The sequence below is a fragment of the Medicago sativa genome, chromosome 3 (genome assembly GCF_051527215.1).
Source record: "Medicago sativa cultivar Bolivia chromosome 3, Bolivia_mono, whole genome shotgun sequence".
Classification (NCBI taxonomy): Eukaryota; Viridiplantae; Streptophyta; class Magnoliopsida; order Fabales; family Fabaceae; genus Medicago; species Medicago sativa.
In genome coordinates, this window is record NC_140751.1 from 24,230,573 (window position 1) to 24,249,583 (window position 19,011).

At 33.2% G+C, this 19,011-nt stretch overlaps 2 protein-coding genes across 2 annotated transcripts; both read right to left on the reverse strand.

The window, feature by feature from the left end:
• LOC146936549 (uncharacterized) lies at nucleotides 1-1,514 on the reverse strand. Its single transcript, XM_085757706.1, has 2 exons — nucleotides 1,196-1,514; nucleotides 1-707 (listed from the first exon to the last, which is right to left on the reverse strand). The coding sequence occupies exons 1-2, from the start codon at nucleotides 1,512-1,514 to the stop codon at nucleotides 1-3; spliced, it is 1,026 nt and encodes a 341-aa protein (XP_085613832.1).
• Nucleotides 1,515-9,209: 7,695 nt separating this feature from the next.
• On the reverse strand, nucleotides 9,210-11,315 carry LOC146936550 (uncharacterized). The gene is made up of 3 exons (XM_085757707.1): nucleotides 11,138-11,315; nucleotides 10,405-10,542; nucleotides 9,210-9,916 (listed from the first exon to the last, which is right to left on the reverse strand). The coding sequence occupies exons 1-3, from the start codon at nucleotides 11,313-11,315 to the stop codon at nucleotides 9,210-9,212; spliced, it is 1,023 nt and encodes a 340-aa protein (XP_085613833.1).
• Nucleotides 11,316-19,011: the final 7,696 nt, after the last annotated feature.

Genomic DNA, 19,011 nt, shown 5'->3' on the forward strand with positions numbered 1-19,011 from the left:
TTAATCAAGAATGATAATTTCTCCTTCTTCCCAATCTCTATTAAGAAACTTTTCCTCATTCAAATCATTCACTCCCATAATCTCATCCTTTAGAACCAACCCTACAAATATCTTCAATGGATTCAACTTGTTGCAATCTTGCAATGAATGACCGCACAGATTCTCCAGCTCGTTATAAGAAAACAAATTATCATCAATAAACGCCGTTCTTTTTGTGCTTTGTATCATCAATTTAGCAGCTTCTCTTTGTTTCTTCCTTTCCAAGTTACCTTTATTGCAACCAAACATATTACTTTGTGCATCCAATATGCTATCCACAACATGTTGCTTCTTAACCTTCTTTTCCACGGAATTCGGACTCTTCTTCTCTTCAAATTCAAACTTCCTTTTATTTCTTGCACTACAAGACATTGATCCACAAACTTTTGTGATATTTTCCTTTCCTTTGCTTCTGTGAGATACTTCTGTGATATTTTCTTCTTTGTTGTTTTGTCTCTCAGCTGCCCATCTTTCCTCCAAGGATTTCCACTTCATCTCAAATAGTTCACTTAATTTCATTGCTATTCTTTGAATTGTATGGCTCTTGTAATGCAACTTATTGGCATTGCAAAATATGATCCTAACATCACTTGCAAATTGATCTGTTGTGAGGTATAAACCCTTCTCCAGCTTCAACTTCACGGTTTCAAATTCCATTAATGCTGGACCTGTTTTTAGATTATTCCAAAATCACAATAGCAAGAATTAGCATTGATTCCACATTAATCACATATATTTGGCTACTTTTAATCAAGTCTAGAATTAGCAAGACTTACGAGGGTAATTTAATTTCATATTGTAGTGTGAAATAAAAACTAAAGTTCACAGTACTGAAACTATATATTTATACGGTAAATTCATTTAAAATCAGTTATTTCAGTTAAAACTTGACAAATCAATTTCCCTTAAAAAAATAAACCTTGAAAATCTTTTTAAAGTAATGAGCAAGACTTACAAGGTTAATTTAATTTCATACTGTATAGAAATAAAAACAGAAATCACAGTATCTAAAACAAAATATGATATATATGGTATATTCTCTTAAAAATCAGTTAATTCAGTTAACACCTTCACAAATCAATTTCCCTTAAAAAACCAAATAAACATTGACACATCAATTTGAACAAATAACAAAGCTTTAAAATACTGAACATACCTGAAATATCATTTGAATCACAACGAGCTAATCTCTTTGAATTCATTGCATCCTTGAAATCTTGTCCATCCGGATTTAACATTAGCCTTTTCAAAGTAATAATACACTGTCGTTTCTTGAAATTATCCATGTTTGTCACACCCATATTACTTCTTGAATGTACCTTTGCATGTATAGAATGGGTTTGTTGAGTCTCCTTGTTGGAATGAGAAACCAAAACATCATTGATTGTGTTGTTGTTATGGAAAGTGTGTAGTGATGTAACAGACTTTGGTTTGAGTTTCTTGTGAAAAACATCATAGAAAAATTGGTTTGCCATTGTGTTCGTGTTGTGTAGTGTAGGTTTCACGCTAATGTGTGATAATACTTTTTTGTTTGGTTTTCCCTCGGACCTTAGGGTTTTATGAATTAAAAGATAATGAAATAAAACTCAATAAAAAAATAGTGATGAAATAATTCTATTGGTGACTTTCTCATGTCTAGGATCAAGATCCAAATACCCTTCTCTCATAAATTCACAGCCGTAGATTTCCACTCCTATCAACGGTTTCTATTTTGACATCTTCTCATATTTTCCTAAAAATTCTTCAATATATTGTATTTGAAAATTTAGCTAAAATTTTGGTTGTGTTGTTATTTTATCCCTTTATTTTTCTCGTAACAGCTTATTTACTTAAAATCAAATAGATATACCTACTTGTGAAAGAAAAAAACTAGATATACTTTACATTGAAAACGAGTTGTACCTTACGATCCAAATAAAATCAATTATTCTAAATTCATACCCTAATTTGTAAAAAAAAAAATATCTTTTTTCTCTACACGTTTTAGTATATTTTTTTTGGTTACATGAGAAAAAGTCAAAGCAAAACAAAAAAAAAAAAAAAAAAGGAGACTATTGGCCGCGAGGATAAGCAACACCCATACTGTCTGCCGTAAGCAATAAACGAAGCTCAGCTGGAGGGTTATGCAAGATCAATAAATCACTCGTAGACCTTGTTCCAAGCTTGGCTAAGAAGTCAGCACACATATTACCCTCTCTGAGAGTGTGACATAGTTGAAAAGTCCAATCTTTAGCCATGTATTTTCTAACAATAGCTATCTCATTTCCATAATTGTGAGTGGAAACATCAACATACTACACTAGGTGAATAGTATGCATAGAATCAGTGTAACGAATAATGTCTCTCGGGCCTTCTTCCCAACAAATTTGAATCACATGCATTAATGCCATGATTTCAGCATGAAGAATATTTGAGTAGCCAATATTACCATGAAAGCCACACATAAATTGTTCATCGAAGTCTCTAATTAAGCCACCGAATCCTGTCATCCCCGGGTTGGTTTGAGCACTAACATCCACATTAAGAATGTATGAGTCATGATGGCCTTTTTGCCAAGAAATAAGATGAGGTTGAATGCGAGTAATCTCCTTATGCATGCTGCTGAAAGCTTCAGTAACATTATGAGTCATAACCTCGATCTTTGACAGAGTAGCCATTAGAGGCATGTTTATATCATCAAAAACCTTTGCATTTCTAGCACACCAAATACTCCACATGGTATTAGGAATCACAATGCCAAGCTTGTCAACACTATCATGGGACCACATGAATATCGAGCTATCCTCCTCAGGTAAACCGAAACTAGGACCCACCATCAAGTTCCATATACTTTTGCTCGGTTGCAATTAAACAAACAATGAATTAAGGTCTCGGGTTCATTATCACAAATCGGACAAATGGAGTCTAATGGGATACCTCGATGATTCAATATAGTTCGTGTTGGGATCGCAAGATGCATCACTTGCCAAAGGAAGAATTGGATGTTGGCTAGGATTTTAAGTTTCCACACCCAATTCCAAGAATCTCTAGGTAAGAGAGGAACTGTCTCTTCATCATTCAACCAACTATATGTAGATTTTGCCGAGTAGGCACCAGAGGTACAATTATTCCAAATCCAGTTATCAGTGACATCATCCACTAGGTGAGCCGTCGTTTCCAAAATCTTACTTCTGACAACTTGAGGCTGCATAGTATAAACATTTTGTAGGTTACCTCCATCCCTGGTAATAATATCTCGAATTTGAAGATCAATATCTTGAATTTGAACAAACGGCACAAGATGACATAAGGGATCTTTTAGCAACCAAGGTTCTTACCACATACTAGTGGTACCATTTCCAATTTTGAAATGAAATCCATCCTCCAATACTTTAAGTGCTTTATTACAATGGCATTCCAAATAGGAGAGCCCTTGCTATTTCTCGTAAGGAAAATATTAGATCCCTGAAGATACCTTGCTGAAAGAATTTGAGACCATAAATGATTACTAGTTTTAAACATACCCCACACAAGTTTACCAAGTAACGCAATGTTTTGTTTCCTCGCAATTCTCACTCCAAGACCCCCATGTTTTGTTTCCTCGCAATTCTCACTCCAAGACCCCCATAGACAGATAATAAATATTCATTTATTTATCCAATAAAAATAATAATATTCACTTATTTATCAATAAAAAATATTCACTTAGTCCACAATTCGACTTACCAGGGTTTTTTTTAAATTTTTTTGGTACAATTTACCAGGGTAATTTAATTTCATATTGTAGAGAAATAAAAAACCAAAGTTCATAATACCGATAACATCCTTCAAAAAAAATAATACCGATAACATATATTTATATATGGTAAATTCTAGACTGATACTACTCACACCACAAAATATCTAAGTTACAACCAAAAATTATCAATATATCCTTTGATTTAGTTCACGTGTTCACACACATTAGTTGTATATCCATAGTTTACTTAGTTTATGTAAATTGAGTTTACATAAGTTTTTTTTTTTGGTTACATGAGATAAGAAAGAGAAAAAAAACAAAAGAAAAAAGAAGCAAAGAAAAACTACGTCCTAATAAAGGACACTCCCATAGCATCAGCTAGTAAGGCTGAGGATAGACATGGTAATGGTTGATGTACCATCACAAGAGTCTCTGATTGATTAGCACCTATTTTTGCAAGTATATCCGCGCAAGAGTTTAATTATGTGGGCAAATATCATAACAATAATTATGTTAGCTATTTATCAATTGTGTGCCTTAGTTGATAAGTGATCAAATTAAGTAATAAGGCTATTAGATTTGTAATTGGATAATTAATTAAATATTTAATTAGTTAATATGGACTCAATGATTGGATGTCCGGATGGCCCATTAACGGAATAATGGGAAACCCTAATGGCCATCCAATATAAAAGAGGCTATGGTACCCAATACACTGTACACAGCGAACTCTCTCTTCTTCTCCCCATCTGAAGAGAACTTGAGGCATAAAGGTATCGGTTGAGGAAGAACCAAATCAGCCGCCGCTAACGTTCTTGTTTGTTTCAGATCACCTCTCTGTTTACCGTTGACATTGAGAGGGTTGCCATAAAGCTTTATCCAAGTATTCCTAATGCCCTAATTGTTAATATCCTTGATAAATCAAACATGTCGTAGATCCGTTCATATTCATGTTCAATGTTTTGTCTTGCTTCCGCTATTGATTCATAATTTTATGAAATCTCTTTTTATTAAGACCTAAATTTCCAACAAGTGGTATCAGAGCGGTCTTCATGTTTGATTTATTGGGATTAACCCTAAATTATACTATTTGAAATTCTTTCGATCCAAATTTGTGTGTAAATAATTTGCTGCGATCGATGATTGTTTGATGGATTCTTTCGGCTTTATTTGGTTTTGTTTCTCACGATATTTATGCAATTCATATGTTGATCAGCACGTGAACTACTTTTTTTTTTCTTTGGTTTTACACTATTTTTGTTGAATCAAATTATTTTGATAAAACGGTGTGCTGTTTTGGTTCCGAGATGAACACCTATAATGATACTTTGTTTTTGGGTTTTGGTTTTCATATATGAAACTTTAGTGTATAAGGTCAATAATAGACCATAGTACTTTTACATTCTTTCAAATTTTCACTATATTTTTAAGGTGTCATCATCAAAAGAAAAGGGGAAATAGTAATGTTTATCATGTTATGTAATTAAGAGCATTACTAATTTAAGTTTTTTCTCTTTGTTGAAATTTGAGACGCCAATGAAATTGTGTAAAATATTGGAACCGAAAGGAAATAGTTGTGTCTATGCATTATTGTTATTTTGGCAATTCATGAGCACATATATGGCTTATTGTTTTCTGACTTTGATAACTTGACATGATCTAAGGATTTGCATATGGTTTTCAAATTGATCAGTATAATCGATTCTCTTTATATAGATATATACAAGAATATTTGGATTCTGATCAAATTTAAACAATTGTTTAAATTTTGGTTTTCTTATTTTTCAATCAAATCTTTCGGTTTAACTTATTCATAAAGTTTGTTGCATTGTTATATCTATTCGGTCTTTCAATTGTTCTTTCAAAACCAATACTTGTTTAAAGACTTATAAATGTTATTCTATGGTCCTGCACACTTGAACAAATATTAGCACATCCAATTGAACTTTTAATACCTTGTTATCATCAAAACTTAAGCTGCCAATGTTAAACACATTTTGTTCCAACAATCTCTCCCTTTTTGATGATGACAAACACTAATATTAATAGTCAATTGTTGTAAATCTAATTAGCAAGTTGACTTTAGGGTCTGAGGTTTGTAAGCTCCCCCTAAGTCTAATAGCCCTTAAGGTGAGGCTGTAAGCTCCCCATGAGTTCTATTCAAGTTAATTAAATTCATTTTAAACATAAAAATGTCACTCAGAAATAATTCACATGAAATCCAAAGACTAAGAGATGAGAAGAAGGTTCTCCTAAATTAATTTTAATCTTAATTTAGTGGACTCAGAGCCTAAATGTTATATGTCTTACTCCTCCTTTTGTCATCAACAAAAAGACTAAAAATTAAGGAAAAGAGTAAGAAAAAAATGGATTAAAAACATGAAAGTTTCTAAAGATATCAGAGCAAGAACATATCAGATGCAACATAACAAACAAAAATATTGTATCAGAGACAAACTAACAGAAGCATATCTGAAATATCATAAATAAAGAAAACAACAGAATTAGGGTGTGGAATTAGGGTTGTTGTTGCTTCATCATTTCAAGAAGAGTAGCAATCCCACTCTTAATCTCTGATTGCTCAGCCATGGTTTCCACAAGTTGTTTCTGCAATCTCATCTCAAGCTTTTTTGTCCTCTTGATTTGAGCTTCTTGAATAGCTATATGTTGCTTCTGCTCTTCCTTAACTTCTTCCAGTTTTATTCTAAGGTCTTCAGATACCATTTTCTGCTCAAATAAATCTTCCTGAAGTTTCTCAATCTCTTCAGGGTCTTCCATGTTCAGACTCTTCAGAACAGCTTTCTGTGGCTTAATAAGCATCTGAGTGATCCAAGAAGTGTCTAAACCTGATCTGACAGCTTCAGGAATCTTCTTTGAGTAATCAATGTAGTGTGGAGAGTCTGATAGTTGTTTCATTGATCTCTTGACTTCCACAGCTTCCATACTCTCAATTACTTCATCTAACCACTTCTTCAGAGCCTGGTTCAGAGCTTGAACAGACAATCTTTGAAGATCATCAAGTACTTTATTCACTACTTCCTTGAGATTGTTCTATTTATCTTTTTAGGTCTCAAGGTGAATAGCTTGATTCCCACCTGAGAGATTAACGACCACGTCATCACCGTTAACGCCCCAAATGGACGTAGGGACTAATTTGATTGAAATATGACAAATTCGGGGACGTTTTTGTTTGATTCGTGAAAATCCAAGGACAAATTTAGTTATTCACTCATTAACAAAAACATGAAGTATAAAAAATGCAGAAAAGCAAAAAAGGAAAGTGAAAGAAAAATAATATTATTACTAATAAGAGCAAGTTACATACATGATTCGATCAATAGTTACTAAGGATTTTTATATCCTAGGTAAACGGATGTGCAATCTAGTTGGCAAATTTTCATGAATGACACGTGCTTTTCTTAAGAAAATCTACTACTATCATAAGAAAATGGAAAATGTTATTTCTCTAGAAAAATAGTATCAAGAATTTTTAAAGACACAACTGACAAGTTTTAATTGCATGATTTATTTGTTCACTTCCTATTTTTCTGTCATACCTCCTTGAATTGTGGCAAATAGTGCATTATGATTGGCTGCTCTTTATTCTTGATGTTATTTTTCTAGAGATATATCATTGCTTTAAGAAAATCTACTACTATAATTTTTTTTAGCAGGTTTCAGTTAGTCTCGATATTTTGTATTTTTCTTTTCGGTTTTAGTATGTGATAATAGAATTTTTTTTTTTTATAATCCAACTATAATTTGTTTATATTGGTTTTCATCCACCTATAATAGATTTTTTTTTTTACTTCTCAGTATTTTAATTTGTTTTAAAAATTTGGTGTTGGTTGGGTTCAATTCTTGATACCACTCTTCATTTTCAATCTCTTGAAGACATTTGGACTATCTGTAACAAATCATGGTCCCCTTGGCGCAAACTTGTCATCAAATCTGCTATATTTCATCTGATAAATGTTATTTGGTTTTCCAGGAACCAAATAAGATTCAATGGGGAGATATGCAATTAACTCAATCATAGCCAATGTTAATTTGTCAGGAAACAATACTACTTTAGCCTTCTATTAGAGACTTTACAATTGTTAAGAAGTTCAATGTCAAAATTCACCCTCCCAAAGCTCCTTCCTTCAAATAAGTAATTTGAAGTCCTCCTTATGTTAATTGGGTCAATTGTAATACAGATGGAGCATTTGATGGCAGTGTTTCATCATGTAGAGGTATATTTAGGAACAATGATGCAGTGTTCATGTCTTGCTTTGCTGAGAGGTATATTTAGGGTCAGCTTATCATGCTGAGCTATTTGCTGCCCTTAGATCGAGAGTTGTGATCAGAAATATACCCAGTGGTCCCATTCAGCACCCCCCCCCCCCCCCCCCCCCCCAAAAAAAAGTTTCTATCTCTAAATTATCTCTCATCACTCTATTGTTTTTGGTACATAAATTGTCTACTATATGATGCTTTGTATACATCTGTGATGATTGTTTACACGTTTTCCTTGTCTATTTATTTAGAACTCGATCAAGTGAGAAATGATAATTAAATGCAAGTATTGTCGCTGAATATAGGAGTGATTGATATGGGACGCAGGGGGTGCGGTTATGGTGCATAAAGATATTTCCTTATGCACCCTGCATAAATCCAGAAATGGTTTTGGAGTACAACTCACAGAAGCCATTTCCACAGTAAAATAGTTTTGGAGTACAACATACTATAATTTTATGCAGGGTGCTGGAAACCATTAAGTACATCTAATGGTTTTGGAGTACAACTCACAAAAACCATTTCTGGATTTATGCAGGGTGCATAAAGATTTTCCTTATGCACCATAACTTTTTGTTCATTTCATATGTGGTTATTGTACAAATGTAAATTAATACTGAGGTGTGGAAGCTTGATATCATGCTCAAGGGGGAGCAAGTCCACTTCAATCTCTTGAATGGTTGAATGCAGTAAGAGGGGAATTTTCCTAATATCAGAAACATTATCTTGCAAATGAATGGGTGAAGCTATTTCAAAGTTTGAAGCAATTATGCATTAAAGGCTCACACTATCTACAATGAATAGGTATAGTTTGTACTTGGTTATATCAATTAATTATTTTACTGTGATGAGTCACATATGATTGTTATTCACTTGTACACCATTACTTTCATACCTTTTACTTCAAATAGATGAAATGTGTTTTTCAAATGATGGGTTATATAGTATAAGAATGCAAACTATGATGCACAAAATAGGATCGCATTGCTTTTTGTGTCTCTTCTGTGATCTTTTGTGATCTTAAGTATATCAATTTGAAAAATAAGCAATCTTGGAAATAAGAAATGCACAAAATAGATATAATATTTCTGAACATAGTTGTTTACAATTAGTTCCTTCCTAACATATACATACATTGCAACTAGCTCTTCCCAATGAAAGCCTAAATAACTGTTTAATCAAGAATGATAATTTCTCCTTCTTCCCAATCTCTATTAAGAAACTTTTCCTCATTCAAATCATTCACTCCCATAATCTCATCCTTTAGAACCAACCCTACAAATATCTTCAATGGATTCAACTTGTTGCAATCTTGCAATGAATGACCGCACAGATTCTCCAGCTCGTTATAAGAAAACAAATTATCATCAATAAACGCCGTTCTTTTTGTGCTTTGTATCATCAATTTAGCAGCTTCTCTTTGTTTCTTCCTTTCCAAGTTACCTTTATTGCAACCAAACATATTACTTTGTGCATCCAATATGCTATCCACAACATGTTGCTTCTTAACCTTCTTTTCCACGGAATTCGGACTCTTCTTCTCTTCAAATTCAAACTTCCTTTTATTTCTTGCACTACAAGACATTGATCCACAAACTTTTGTGATATTTTCCTTTCCTTTGCTTCTGTGAGATACTTCTGTGATATTTTCTTCTTTGTTGTTTTGTCTCTCAGCTGCCCATCTTTCCTCCAAGGATTTCCACTTCATCTCAAATAGTTCACTTAATTTCATTGCTATTCTTTGAATTGTATGGCTCTTGTAATGCAACTTATTGGCATTGCAAAATATGATCCTAACATCACTTGCAAATTGATCTGTTGTGAGGTATAAACCCTTCTCCAGCTTCAACTTCACGGTTTCAAATTCCATTAATGCTGGACCTGTTTTTAGATTATTCCAAAATCACAATAGCAAGAATTAGCATTGATTCCACATTAATCACATATATTTGGCTACTTTTAATCAAGTCTAGAATTAGCAAGACTTACGAGGGTAATTTAATTTCATATTGTAGTGTGAAATAAAAACTAAAGTTCACAGTACTGAAACTATATATTTATACGGTAAATTCATTTAAAATCAGTTATTTCAGTTAAAACTTGACAAATCAATTTCCCTTAAAAAAATAAACCTTGAAAATCTTTTTAAAGTAATGAGCAAGACTTACAAGGTTAATTTAATTTCATACTGTATAGAAATAAAAACAGAAATCACAGTATCTAAAACAAAATATGATATATATGGTATATTCTCTTAAAAATCAGTTAATTCAGTTAACACCTTCACAAATCAATTTCCCTTAAAAAACCAAATAAACATTGACACATCAATTTGAACAAATAACAAAGCTTTAAAATACTGAACATACCTGAAATATCATTTGAATCACAACGAGCTAATCTCTTTGAATTCATTGCATCCTTGAAATCTTGTCCATCCGGATTTAACATTAGCCTTTTCAAAGTAATAATACACTGTCGTTTCTTGAAATTATCCATGTTTGTCACTATTAGACTATATGTATATATGTCCACATTCCCGCTCTAGCGCAGAGGCCGAGTATCGCGGTGTTGCCAATGTCGTCGCTGAGTCCTGCTGGCTTCGAAATCTGCTACTCGAACTTCACTGCCCCATTTCAAAGGCAACTGTGGTCTATTGCGACAACGTAAGTGCCATATACCTCTCGGGAAACCCCGTTAATCATCAACGTACCAAACATATCGAGATGGATATTCACTTTGTTCGAGAAAAGGTTGCACTGGGTCAAGTTCATGTTCTACATGTGCCTACGCGATACCAATATGCAGACATCTTTACTAAAGGCCTTCCAAAACCGTTGTTCGACGACTTTCGTTCCAGCCTCAGCATCCATCCTCCTCCTGCTTCGACTGAGGGGGTGTATTAGACTATATGTATATATGTCCACATTCATTATAATAATTAGCCTTCATTGTAATAATTAGCTTGATATTATTCATAATTAGTGTGATACTATGCAAAAGTCTTAGGCTAGGAAATCAGGAAACTAGTGATGTTGTACAGATATATATTGACCCTAAGGGGAAGGAAATGGGTAAGGAATTATTCTCCAATAGTCACACCCATATTACTTCTTGAATGTACCTTTGCATGTATAGAATGGGTTTGTTGAGTCTCCTTGTTGGAATGAGAAACCAAAACATCATTGATTGTGTTGTTGTTATGGAAAGTGTGTAGTGATGTAACAGACTTTGGTTTGAGTTTCTTGTGAAAAACATCATAGAAAAATTGGTTTGCCATTGTGTTCGTGTTGTGTAGTGTAGGTTTCACGCTAATGTGTGATAATACTTTTTTGTTTGGTTTTCCCTCGGACCTTAGGGTTTTATGAATTAAAAGATAATGAAATAAAACTCAATAAAAAAATAGTGATGAAATAATTCTATTGGTGACTTTCTCATGTCTAGGATCAAGATCCAAATACCCTTCTCTCATAAATTCACAGCCGTAGATTTCCACTCCTATCAACGGTTTCTATTTTGACATCTTCTCATATTTTCCTAAAAATTCTTCAATATATTGTATTTGAAAATTTAGCTAAAATTTTGGTTGTGTTGTTATTTTATCCCTTTATTTTTCTCGTAACAGCTTATTTACTTAAAATCAAATAGATATACCTACTTGTGAAAGAAAAAAACTAGATATACTTTACATTGAAAACGAGTTGTACCTTACGATCCAAATAAAATCAATTATTCTAAATTCATACCCTAATTTGTAAAAAAAAAAATATCTTTTTTCTCTACACGTTTTAGTATATTTTTTTTGGTTACATGAGAAAAAGTCAAAGCAAAACAAAAAAAAAAAAAAAAAAAAAGGAGACTATTGGCCGCGAGGATAAGCAACACCCATACTGTCTGCCGTAAGCAATAAACGAAGCTCAGCTGGAGGGTTATGCAAGATCAATAAATCACTCGTAGACCTTGTTCCAAGCTTGGCTAAGAAGTCAGCACACATATTACCCTCTCTGAGAGTGTGACATAGTTGAAAAGTCCAATCTTTAGCCATGTATTTTCTAACAATAGCTATCTCATTTCCATAATTGTGAGTGGAAACATCAACATACTACACTAGGTGAATAGTATGCATAGAATCAGTGTAACGAATAATGTCTCTCGGGCCTTCTTCCCAACAAATTTGAATCACATGCATTAATGCCATGATTTCAGCATGAAGAATATTTGAGTAGCCAATATTACCATGAAAGCCACACATAAATTGTTCATCGAAGTCTCTAATTAAGCCACCGAATCCTGTCATCCCCGGGTTGGTTTGAGCACTAACATCCACATTAAGAATGTATGAGTCATGATGGCCTTTTTGCCAAGAAATAAGATGAGGTTGAATGCGAGTAATCTCCTTATGCATGCTGCTGAAAGCTTCAGTAACATTATGAGTCATAACCTCGATCTTTGACAGAGTAGCCATTAGAGGCATGTTTATATCATCAAAAACCTTTGCATTTCTAGCACACCAAATACTCCACATGGTATTAGGAATCACAATGCCAAGCTTGTCAACACTATCATGGGACCACATGAATATCGAGCTATCCTCCTCAGGTAAACCGAAACTAGGACCCACCATCAAGTTCCATATACTTTTGCTCGGTTGCAATTAAACAAACAATGAATTAAGGTCTCGGGTTCATTATCACAAATCGGACAAATGGAGTCTAATGGGATACCTCGATGATTCAATATAGTTCGTGTTGGGATCGCAAGATGCATCACTTGCCAAAGGAAGAATTGGATGTTGGCTAGGATTTTAAGTTTCCACACCCAATTCCAAGAATCTCTAGGTAAGAGAGGAACTGTCTCTTCATCATTCAACCAACTATATGTAGATTTTGCCGAGTAGGCACCAGAGGTACAATTATTCCAAATCCAGTTATCAGTGACATCATCCACTAGGTGAGCCGTCGTTTCCAAAATCTTACTTCTGACAACTTGAGGCTGCATAGTATAAACATTTTGTAGGTTACCTCCATCCCTGGTAATAATATCTCGAATTTGAAGATCAATATCTTGAATTTGAACAAACGGCACAAGATGACATAAGGGATCTTTTAGCAACCAAGGTTCTTACCACATACTAGTGGTACCATTTCCAATTTTGAAATGAAATCCATCCTCCAATACTTTAAGTGCTTTATTACAATGGCATTCCAAATAGGAGAGCCCTTGCTATTTCTCGTAAGGAAAATATTAGATCCCTGAAGATACCTTGCTGAAAGAATTTGAGACCATAAATGATTACTAGTTTTAAACATACCCCACACAAGTTTACCAAGTAACGCAATGTTTTGTTTCCTCGCAATTCTCACTCCAAGACCCCCATGTTTTGTTTCCTCGCAATTCTCACTCCAAGACCCCCATAGACAGATAATAAATATTCATTTATTTATCCAATAAAAATAATAATATTCACTTATTTATCAATAAAAAATATTCACTTAGTCCACAATTCGACTTACCAGGGTTTTTTTTAAATTTTTTTGGTACAATTTACCAGGGTAATTTAATTTCATATTGTAGAGAAATAAAAAACCAAAGTTCATAATACCGATAACATCCTTCAAAAAAAATAATACCGATAACATATATTTATATATGGTAAATTCTAGACTGATACTACTCACACCACAAAATATCTAAGTTACAACCAAAAATTATCAATATATCCTTTGATTTAGTTCACGTGTTCACACACATTAGTTGTATATCCATAGTTTACTTAGTTTATGTAAATTGAGTTTACATAAGTTTTTTTTTTTGGTTACATGAGATAAGAAAGAGAAAAAAAACAAAAGAAAAAAGAAGCAAAGAAAAACTACGTCCTAATAAAGGACACTCCCATAGCATCAGCTAGTAAGGCTGAGGATAGACATGGTAATGGTTGATGTACCATCACAAGAGTCTCTGATTGATTAGCACCTATTTTTGCAAGTATATCCGCGCAAGAGTTTAATTATGTGGGCAAATATCATAACAATAATTATGTTAGCTATTTATCAATTGTGTGCCTTAGTTGATAAGTGATCAAATTAAGTAATAAGGCTATTAGATTTGTAATTGGATAATTAATTAAATATTTAATTAGTTAATATGGACTCAATGATTGGATGTCCGGATGGCCCATTAACGGAATAATGGGAAACCCTAATGGCCATCCAATATAAAAGAGGCTATGGTACCCAATACACTGTACACAGCGAACTCTCTCTTCTTCTCCCCATCTGAAGAGAACTTGAGGCATAAAGGTATCGGTTGAGGAAGAACCAAATCAGCCGCCGCTAACGTTCTTGTTTGTTTCAGATCACCTCTCTGTTTACCGTTGACATTGAGAGGGTTGCCATAAAGCTTTATCCAAGTATTCCTAATGCCCTAATTGTTAATATCCTTGATAAATCAAACATGTCGTAGATCCGTTCATATTCATGTTCAATGTTTTGTCTTGCTTCCGCTATTGATTCATAATTTTATGAAATCTCTTTTTATTAAGACCTAAATTTCCAACAAGTGGTATCAGAGCGGTCTTCATGTTTGATTTATTGGGATTAACCCTAAATTATACTATTTGAAATTCTTTCGATCCAAATTTGTGTGTAAATAATTTGCTGCGATCGATGATTGTTTGATGGATTCTTTCGGCTTTATTTGGTTTTGTTTCTCACGATATTTATGCAATTCATATGTTGATCAGCACGTGAACTACTTTTTTTTTTCTTTGGTTTTACACTATTTTTGTTGAATCAAATTATTTTGATAAAACGGTGTGCTGTTTTGGTTCCGAGATGAACACCTATAATGATACTTTGTTTTTGGGTTTTGGTTTTCATATATGAAACTTTAGTGTATAAGGTCAATAATAGACCATAGTACTTTTACATTCTTTCAAATTTTCACTATATTTTTAAGGTGTCATCATCAAAAGAAAAGGGGAAATAGTAATGTTTATCATGTTATGTAATTAAGAGCATTACTAATTTAAGTTTTTTCTCTTTGTTGAAATTTGAGACGCCAATGAAATTGTGTAAAATATTGGAACCGAAAGGAAATAGTTGTGTCTATGCATTATTGTTATTTTGGCAATTCATGAGCACATATATGGCTTATTGTTTTCTGACTTTGATAACTTGACATGATCTAAGGATTTGCATATGGTTTTCAAATTGATCAGTATAATCGATTCTCTTTATATAGATATATACAAGAATATTTGGATTCTGATCAAATTTAAACAATTGTTTAAATTTTGGTTTTCTTATTTTTCAATCAAATCTTTCGGTTTAACTTATTCATAAAGTTTGTTGCATTGTTATATCTATTCGGTCTTTCAATTGTTCTTTCAAAACCAATACTTGTTTAAAGACTTATAAATGTTATTCTATGGTCCTGCACACTTGAACAAATATTAGCACATCCAATTGAACTTTTAATACCTTGTTATCATCAAAACTTAAGCTGCCAATGTTAAACACATTTTGTTCCAACAAATCTCTCCCTTTTTGATGATGACAAACACTAATATTAATAGTCAATTGTTGTAAATCTAATTAGCAAGTTGACTTTAGGGTCTGAGGTTTGTAAGCTCCCCCTAAGTCTAATAGCCCTTAAGGTGAGGCTGTAAGCTCCCCATGAGTTCTATTCAAGTTAATTAAATTCATTTTAAACATAAAAATGTCACTCAGAAATAATTCACATGAAATCCAAAGACTAAGAGATGAGAAGAAGGTTCTCCTAAATTAATTTTAATCTTAATTTAGTGGACTCAGAGCCTAAATGTTATATGTCTTACTCCTCCTTTTGTCATCAACAAAAAGACTAAAAATTAAGGAAAAGAGTAAGAAAAAAATGGATTAAAAACATGAAAGTTTCTAAAGATATCAGAGCAAGAACATATCAGATGCAACATAACAAACAAAAATATTGTATCAGAGACAAACTAACAGAAGCATATCTGAAATATCATAAATAAAGAAAACAACAGAATTAGGGTGTGGAATTAGGGTTGTTGTTGCTTCATCATTTCAAGAAGAGTAGCAATCCCACTCTTAATCTCTGATTGCTCAGCCATGGTTTCCACAAGTTGTTTCTGCAATCTCATCTCAAGCTTTTTTGTCCTCTTGATTTGAGCTTCTTGAATAGCTATATGTTGCTTCTGCTCTTCCTTAACTTCTTCCAGTTTTATTCTAAGGTCTTCAGATACCATTTTCTGCTCAAATAAATCTTCCTGAAGTTTCTCAATCTCTTCAGGGTCTTCCATGTTCAGACTCTTCAGAACAGCTTTCTGTGGCTTAATAAGCATCTGAGTGATCCAAGAAGTGTCTAAACCTGATCTGACAGCTTCAGGAATCTTCTTTGAGTAATCAATGTAGTGTGGAGAGTCTGATAGTTGTTTCATTGATCTCTTGACTTCCACAGCTTCCATACTCTCAATTACTTCATCTAACCACTTCTTCAGAGCCTGGTTCAGAGCTTGAACAGACAATCTTTGAAGATCATCAAGTACTTTATTCACTACTTCCTTGAGATTGTTCTATTTATCTTTTTAGGTCTCAAGGTGAATAGCTTGATTCCCACCTGAGAGATTAACGACCACGTCATCACCGTTAACGCCCCAAATGGACGTAGGGACTAATTTGATTGAAATATGACAAATTCGGGGACGTTTTTGTTTGATTCGTGAAAATCCAAGGACAAATTTAGTTATTCACTCATTAACAAAAACATGAAGTATAAAAAATGCAGAAAAGCAAAAAAGGAAAGTGAAAGAAAAATAATATTATTACTAATAAGAGCAAGTTACATACATGATTCGATCAATAGTTACTAAGGATTTTTATATCCTAGGTAAACGGATGTGCAATCTAGTTGGCAAATTTTCATGAATGACACGTGCTTTTCTTAAGAAAATCTACTACTATCATAAGAAAATGGAAAATGTTATTTCTCTAGAAAAATAGTATCAAGAATTTTTAAAGACACAACTGACAAGTTTTAATTGCATGATTTATTTGTTCACTTCCTATTTTTCTGTCATACCTCCTTGAATTGTGGCAAATAGTGCATTATGATTGGCTGCTCTTTATTCTTGATGTTATTTTTCTAGAGATATATCATTGCTTTAAGAAAATCTACTACTATAATTTTTTTTAGCAGGTTTCAGTTAGTCTCGATATTTTGTATTTTTCTTTTCGGTTTTAGTATGTGATAATAGAATTTTTTTTTTTTATAATCCAACTATAATTTGTTTATATTGGTTTTCATCCACCTATAATAGATTTTTTTTTTTACTTCTCAGTATTTTAATTTGTTTTAAAAATTTGGTGTTGGTTGGGTTCAATTCTTGATACCACTCTTCATTTTCAATCTCTTGAAGACATTTGGACTATCTGTAACAAATCATGGTCCCCTTGGCGCAAACTTGTCATCAAATCTGCTATATTTCATCTGATAAATGTTATTTGGTTTTCCAGGAACCAAATAAGATTCAATGGGGAGATATGCAATTAACTCAATCATAGCCAATGTTAATTTGTCAGGAAACAATACTACTTTAGCCTTCTATTAGAGACTTTACAATTGTTAAGAAGTTCAATGTCAAAATTCACCCTCCCAAAGCTCCTTCCTTCAAATAAGTAATTTGAAGTCCTCCTTATGTTAATTGGGTCAATTGTAATACAGATGGAGCATTTGATGGCAGTGTTTCATCATGTAGAGGTATATTTAGGAACAATGATGCAGTGTTCATGTCTTGCTTTGCTGAGAGGTATATTTAGGGTCAGCTTATCATGCTGAGCTATTTGCTGCCCTTAGATCGAGAGTTGTGATCAGAAATATACCCAGTGGTCCCATTCAGCACCCCCCCCCCCCCCCCCCCCAAAAAAAAGTTTCTATCTCTAAATTATCTCTCATCACTCTATTGTTTTTGGTACATAAATTGTCTACTATATGATGCTTTGTATACATCTGTGATGATTGTTTACACGTTTTCCTTGTCTATTTATTTAGAACTCGATCAAGTGAGAAATGATAATTAAATGCAAGTATTGTCGCTGAATATAGGAGTGATTGATATGGGACGCAGGGGGTGCGGTTATGGTGCATAAAGATATTTCCTTATGCACCCTGCATAAATCCAGAAATGGTTTTGGAGTACAACTCACAGAAGCCATTTCCACAGTAAAATAGTTTTGGAGTACAACATACTATAATTTTATGCAGGGTGCTGGAAACCATTAAGTACATCTAATGGTTTTGGAGTACAACTCACAAAAACCATTTCTGGATTTATGCAGGGTGCATAAAGATTTTCCTTATGCACCATAACTTTTTGTTCATTTCATATGTGGTTATTGTACAAATGTAAATTAATACTGAGGTGTGGAAGCTTGATATCATGCTCAAGGGGGAGCAAGTCCACTTCAATCTCTTGAATGGTTGAATGCAGTAAGAGGGGAATTTTCCTAATATCAGAAACATTATCTTGCAAATGAATGGGTGAAGCTATTTCAAAGTTTGAAGCAATTATGCATTAAAGGCTCACACTATCTACAATGAATAGGTATAGTTTGTACTTGGTTATATCAATTAATTATTTTACTGTGATGAGTCACATATGATTGTTATTCACTTGTACACCATTACTTTCATACCTTTTACTTCAAATAGATGAAATGTGTTTTTCAAATGATGGGTTATATAGTATAAGAATGCAAACTATGATGCACAAAATAGGATCGCATTGCTTTTTGTGTCTCTTCTGTGATCTTTTGTGATCTTAAGTATATCAATTTGAAAAATAAGCAATCTTGGAAATAAGAAATGCACAAAATAGATATAATATTTCTGAACATAGTTGTTTACAATTAGTTCCTTCCTAACATATACATACATTGCAACTAGCTCTTCCCAATGAAAGCCTAAATAACTGT